Source organism: Ruditapes philippinarum, unplaced genomic scaffold, assembly GCF_026571515.1.
Source record: "Ruditapes philippinarum isolate M1 unplaced genomic scaffold, ASM2657151v2 ctg1630_1_1_1_1, whole genome shotgun sequence".
Classification (NCBI taxonomy): Eukaryota; Metazoa; Mollusca; class Bivalvia; order Venerida; family Veneridae; genus Ruditapes; species Ruditapes philippinarum.
Window position 1 is genome coordinate 139,180 of NW_026864902.1, and position 7,263 is coordinate 146,442.

Consider the following 7,263-nt stretch of genomic DNA (forward strand, 5'->3'; position numbering starts at 1 on the left):
ACATTGAGTCAGATGGAATACAGTGCGCAAGATTTTTTGTATGGAATTTCCCTACAGAATTATCACTGAAGACTTGAACATGTCTAAGGTTTGTGTTGCTACCAATTTAATATTTACACAAATAGTAAGCCAGTTTATCGTCGTGTTCCTTTTTGTCTGTCAGCTCATTTCATCATGAGTATTATGATTTGAATATTAAAGATTTGAAGACAATTTTGATATTGTTTCAAGCCTTGAACTTTAATATGCACACTATTTTTTATTTTAATATTCACAATTAAACGTTAGGTTGAAAGGCCAATTGTACCCCAGAAAAAATGCTTTATTTACTTTTCCAAATGAATTTTATTTTTGATTAACTAACAAGCACCTGTACTTTCTTTATCTTCTCGCAAGTTAATTAGTTGAATCTTTTTGACAATTATTACAATCATAGTGATATAGTATTTTGTATTGAAGACAAAGTTTTACTTTGTTTCCATTTTGGTATAATCTTTATAACAAAATGTTTCATATCTAGCATATTTTTTCTCAGGTGCAAACATGTAGCATGGTTCAAAACTATTGTTTAAACAATATAAACTTCATATTTGCCCTTTCTGAAGAAAAGAAAATGTATTCATTTCTGAGGAATAATGTGCCTTTTAGGAGTTAAATATTGTGGTCCATGTTTATCTTACCCTTATGTTACATACACATCGTTGGTAGAATTGTGTTATAGTCGTGTCCATTTGTCTCTTATCATTGATTTCGTTACAAAAAACCTTTGCTTTATCTTTTTATATTCACTATACGGCAAGTGGGATATCCTTAAAATCTAAGTGTCTGTCATTTATCAAAAGAGATCGCTTTTAACAAATTGAATGTCTCTTTTAAATATGTATATTTTTCCACAGAAACATAAGAAGTATGATAAAAATGACTGCTGCAATAAAGTTCAAACCCTACATTTTCATTGAATTATTTCATATTCTATATTACCTTATCTACTTAAAATCATAGTTCAACAAATCAAACATGTCGAGCCTTTGCTAGTCACAATAACCGTAATCTGATTAAGTGTTATATTTTTTTCCTCTTTCTTTTACCAATTGAGGGAATATCACATTTTGACCAATACCATGCGTCTAATTTTACTCTTTCAATGTTCATTGAATGGCAATGCAATTGCGAATCTGTCAAGCAGTGTTAGAAATCTTTGCATTTAAATTATTATTGTTTATTTAAAGGTTTGACGACGTGTATCTAATATACTAGCTTCCATATCTGAACAACTCTTCTCTTGTGCTTCTTGCAGTTGAACATCTTTTCACTGGTTTACTCTTTCTAAATAGCTTTAGTAATTCGTACCGGAATCTTTTACCCGATAGTATGTATATGAAAAAGTTTCCTGAATAATTAAGCAAAGAAATCGATACAGATACATCCACAAAAGGTTTTAATGCAACATACGTGTTCCTTGCAGTTTCAAGTGACCCGATCTTAATTGTTATGTCAACTATCAAACTGAGGGTGAATAAAGGAAACAGTGTAAGGATATACATGAATGTTACTATTAATAGCATTGCTGTGCTCTTTTGTCGTCGTTCACGAGCTCTACCATTTCTGTATGTAAGATAATTCTCTTCATTCACAAGATCCTTTCTTACTTTAAAGATGTGAAATAAAACAATACTATTACATATGATAATGAAAACTATAGGTAGCACAAACACAAGTGTCCAAAGGTAAAAATACACGTCAAGACTGGTGTACAGGTTTAAATATTCCTTTGCCGCTAAACAGTCTCTTATATTGTTTCGGTCATCGTAGACGATATGTTCCACCATTACAATTCGAAACGACTGCGTCAAACATGCAATAAGAAAAAGTAAACTGATTGCAGCGGCTGCGCCAATTTCTTTCCGGAAGTAGACTTTTTTAAACGGAAAACATACTGCTATAACACGTTCAACAGCCATAATTACGACTAGCCATGAACACATCAAAGTTATTACATGTACAGCAAAATTAAATAATTTACAACTTCCATCATCAAAGTGTTGAAATACGCCCTTCGTTTTTTCATATGATACGAGGTATTCATCCACACTTTCCACTTGTCGAATTATCAAGGTCAAAGTATCGAACACAGCTAGTGCACATAGATAATGCGAGTAGGACTTGCGACGTAGCGGTTTGGTTTTCATTACAAGAAATGAAAGCAGGTTCCCAACAATTCCTACAATAACTATAAGTGGTGTTGACAGAAATTTTATCCAGAATCCCCATTTTGGTATTACAGGTAGTTGAAAATCATCTGCAATGAAATATATATTTATATTTATCTCAAATCAAGATCTATTCAATAATTTTATGATATAAATGCTGACACTTTCAACTACTTTTAACAACAGATACTTAAAATTGAAAAAAAATCAATAGAATTTTAGATAACAGAATAACTAAATTGTAGTCAACAGATTGTTAAAAGCATATGTTGTTTACGAAATATTTTAACCCATTTTGATTGATGAATTTTTAATGAATGATTCGCTGATGTCTGCTTGTCGTCTGTCATTGTAGTTGATTGACACAAATTATGTTGTAAAAAGGCATTTCTTAAATGGTTACATTTCATGGAATAAACTTTAAAACGGTTCTTTTTGACCAATACAAATCATCGCGATTAAATTCTTGGATGGTTTTTTTAAACATTATCACTTGTCTGCTTTCTGCTCCTTGACATTTCAGTACCATTGACTTTAAGGAAGGCCACTGAGGTGCAAAAGCTACAAAACAACCTTAACAAAAGGTCCCCCTGGGCTCCTTGCCATTGGTTCTTGTTGCTGGGTCATGTGGGGGTTGCGTTCATTGAACGCCGCCTTTCCTTGTTGATCTTGTTTATCATATTTTAAGTTTTAAATCTTTAACATGGAGCAACGTTGGCTCTCATAACAGTATAATATGCAATAGATAATTAAGAAATCTATTCAGAAATAAATTAAAAATCGTTCAGTGTGCTATTCATAGTCCTTTTTAAGTGAAAAGCGTTGCAACGCTTTTCAACGTTGGTAATTTTTCACAATTAGAAAAGTTATTCTGTTAAATTGTTATTTTGACCTACATCAAATGAAACATTAATTCAAAAACTTATTTCTAGTCCCGTCATGTCAAAACTATTAATGGCTTCCTTTTAACTACAAAGATAGTGTCGTACCGTTTTTGATATGTATTTGAAATAGTTGAAATATACATTTTGTATTAAAAAAGGAACACATTTTAAAGTGACGTAAAAAAATAAATAGTATTCTCACACTACGTTTGATATCTCAATATGTTTGCTAAGTGACTTGCATCTTACCTGAACTTAAGAATGTAAGATTACTTCCGTTTATCCAACTCTCGTTTTCATCGGGCATATAATCCATTGTCCTCACTTTTCACTTATACTTAATACAAAATCCTGAAAATATGTATAAAAAAGACTAAAAAAATGTCATATGACAAGTGTGCTAGAACGATAGAATATTTTTTATATAAATATATGACAAATAAATTATGACAGTACATTAACACTTTTTTTACGGTAAAGGGTTCTTAAATGGAATGTAATGAATGTTGTTGTTTTTATGTTTTATGTATATTTGAATTATTATCATTTGTTACAGTTGTCATAACTACTATACAAAATAAATAAATTTATGCTAAAAATAACTTTTGAAATATAGTTATGTGTGCGTCAAATAGATGAAATTATTTACTATGTTACATTTTTGTTCTTACTTTTTCATAACGTGTCACCAAAACTCAAATATAATCAAAGAAGTGTTTGAACAAATCTGATTATCTGATAATTGCTGCAAAAAAAATTAAATTTCGTTACTTTATTGTATTATTATTTTTATATATCTATTCTAGTTCTGATTACATTAATAGTAAACATTGATAAAAACTTCGTCAAAAACAACTATAGAAATTGTTACAACTTAGACAACATTCTGTTTTAAATTCAAAATATTCAGTTTTCCAAATTCCTAAATGTATTTAGAACAATATACTTTATAACAAAAACACTTAATTTAAATGTATCACAACGATTCACGTTTAAAATATACATTTATTATTTATACTGAATCCGAAAACATACTTTTAAAACAAAAACATGTCCAACACAATTATCTTACACGTTTGACACTTCACATAACAAAGCTATCGGTATTTAAAGTAATGTTTCAGCGAGGCAGCTCATAGACAAATATTGGATAAGATGAAAAGACTCGTTTGAATATTATTGGTTAAATCATTCACTGGAATGTAACAGCTCACCAATTATGTCAATGAATAAACAATCCGCTATTCGCATGTAAACGACTTATTAAAATGAGCTAAGGGATCAACTGGTTAGACGAATAATGCACACTTGTCTTCTGATAGATGAAACTCAATTAATTTCAACAGAATATTTTTTAACGTCTTAACAAACTCATACTCAATATACGTACTGTTACTAAAATATCTGAAAAATAAATATATAATAATATACTAAATGGTGATAAAAACAATATTATAGTGTACCAAAAATATGGTGATTACTGTAAAAATGCTTTTATGTTAATAAATCAACGAAAGTTGAATGATATCAAATGAGCTAAGGGGTCAACCTTATAAGACGATGTCACAAAATGTATGCAACCTTTGAACAACCTTTGTCAGAAGGTTTTTTAAATATATTAATAAGTTAAAATGTTTCATATTTATTTAATATGTTAAAACGTTGAAAATTATACAGCACACTTCTGATAGAATTATAGTGTATTAAATATACAGTTTTGTAATATAGGACTAAAAGCTATATGTATTTTCAAAACATGATAAATAGTGTCTGTTTTGAATTATCTTAGAACAGGTTCTGTAATCACGTCAGTTGTTGGAAATATTATATATTCATGTATATGAAAGAAAAATTTTGACTAAAACTGTAATACTAAAAACAGCAGGCATACCTACAATGAAATTTGACAGAAATACAACGTTCATTTTCTTGGTATAAAAAAACCAAACAATTACTTCCTGTAAAGAAACCTTAATTCTTACATATGCTTGTGTTTAAATAAGTGATGTCACCGATGCCGGAAAACTCAACTATTGCACAAAAAAGACTGATTAACATTTTTTACCAACTCGATTCAATGAGATTCATTTAAGTTCCATTACACATCATTAAATGTTTGAATATTTAAGGTCCGTATGAGTAGCATGTCTGTTTCCTTGATGGAAAGCGGTGTGTATGACTGGTGATGGCAAGACAGGGCAGAGTTAAAAGTCTAAGGACAAGAACGCGAAGGAATACATCAAAAATATGATAGTGTAATTCTTTGAAAGCAATATTTCTTCAATGTTTTAAACATGTACACTACTTTCGTTAATATTATCTAAAAATGAATGTATATATGTATATATGTATAAACGCATTTTATTTATATATAATAATACTAATATAATGAGCGTGTAAGGAAGATAAATATCTTATAAAAATATAATAAATGCCGACAACGTGAAATATTTATCTGATATACCGGTATGTTTTAGTTTTATCTACAATGCTAACAATTCTGTTTGTTTTGACCATTCACGCTAGTATAATAAACTATGTACTCTTAATGGTAAAACAACTATATTATATTGTTAAACAAATAAAAACAACATATATTAATATAGTCTTACAGTCCAACTCGACTTGACATATCAGTAATTGGCGTTGGTACCAGCTGTTTGAATTGTTCAATTAGCTAGTTAAGAAAGGATATTAGTCGAAACAAGCTTACCGAAAAGTCGACGACTACTACATTCCAATTATTCTCATGAATACCCTCAAAATATATGTGTGATCTATTAAAAACACAGTTCTTTTAACCTCTGTATAAATTTAACATGTACTATACAGAACTATACAGCAAAGGTGTTCATGCATAACATACATGTATATTAGAAGGGTCGACATCTTACAAGTAAAGAATTGTACATAAAAGAAGCTTAAGGTTTGCAAAGGGTGCATTGCAGATTAGTTTTAGCATTTGTCTAGTAATTTGAATAACAGTTACTTATTATCAGGTGCATAATTACTGCATAGTGTTTCTTGACAGTTCCGAAAACTCCTTCAAGAAGAAAACTTGTTTTACTTGCTCAGCTGCATTACAAAGGTCATTGGCATAACTCCCATCTGGCTTAGCATTGTAAATTTCATTATAGCCAATTTATTCCATCGTAGCTGATGTCTTTTCACAACAAAGTTGAATTTTCATTTTACTACTTTTCTCTATTAGATTGTAGCAGAATTTGATCAAATTGTTTCAAGGGATCAGTTTTGTTTACGTTCTTCAATAACGCAATTATTACTTTCAGCATTGGAATCACCTTTGTTATCCAATCAATGTCTCGCCAATCATAAAGAAATCATAAGTCGGCACGTTTAATGATTTAATTTCTTCGGGATCTCTTGGTTCAATTAATTTTATTGCTTTACCACATCAGCGATTTTGATTTTATTTGAATGCCTATTAAACTGGCCCCGTATATTAAGACAGAGTTCAGCACGACATAATCGTGGAACTTTTATTATACCCCGCCGAAAAAGCGGCGGGGGATATAGTAATAGTCTCCGTGCGTCCGTCCGTCCTTCCGTCCGACATTTTTGTCCGGAGCATATCTCAAAAAGTATTTGAGTTATCAACTTGAAACTTCATAGGTGGATTGACCCCATTGAGGAGGTGTGCAGTGCACAAGAATGATAACTCTACCCTGCATATTTTTTGAGTTATTGCCTTTTGTTATTTTTCAAAAATAATTTTTGTCCAGAGCATAACTCAAAAAGTCTTTGAGATATCAACATGAAACTTCATAGGTGCATAGATCTCACTCAGGAGGTGTGCAGTGCACAAGAATGATAACCCTACCTTTTATAATTTTGGAGTTATTGCCCTTTGTTATTTTTCATACCTAATTTTTCACTGAGTGGAGCATAACTCAAAAGTGTTTGAGAAGTCAACATGAAATGTCATGGGTGGATAGATCTTATTTAGGAGGAATGCTGTGCACAAGAATGATAACTCTTCTCTATACAATTTTTGAGTTATTGCCCTTTGTTCTTTTTCATACTATTTTGTCCGGAGCTTATCTCAAAAAGTATTTGAGGTATCAACTTGAAACTTCATAGATGGATGGATCTCATAGAGGAGGAGTGCAGTGCACAAGAATGATAACTCTACCCTGCATAATTTTCGA

At 30.7% G+C, this 7,263-nt stretch overlaps 1 protein-coding gene across 1 annotated transcript; it reads right to left on the reverse strand.

Annotated features, from left to right (window-relative positions):
- Nucleotides 1-1,202: 1,202 nt before the first annotated feature.
- LOC132727220 (growth hormone secretagogue receptor type 1-like) lies at nucleotides 1,203-3,410 on the reverse strand. Its single transcript, XM_060712639.1, has 2 exons — nucleotides 3,344-3,410; nucleotides 1,203-2,299 (listed from the first exon to the last, which is right to left on the reverse strand). The coding sequence occupies exons 1-2, from the start codon at nucleotides 3,408-3,410 to the stop codon at nucleotides 1,254-1,256; spliced, it is 1,113 nt and encodes a 370-aa protein (XP_060568622.1). The 3' UTR covers nucleotides 1,203-1,253.
- Between the last annotated feature and the right edge of the window lie 3,853 nt (nucleotides 3,411-7,263).

What these genes read in the sequence shown, in the direction of transcription:
- LOC132727220 (XM_060712639.1), bottom strand. Translation starts at nt 3,410, where the DNA reads ATGGATTATATGCCCGATGAAAACGAGAGTTGGATAAACGGAAGTAAT. An exon ending in TCTTACATTCTTAAGTTCAG is followed by an intron (nt 2,300 to 3,343) that starts GTAAGATGCAAG and finishes ATTTCATTGCAG; the next exon opens with ATGATTTTCAACTACCTGTA.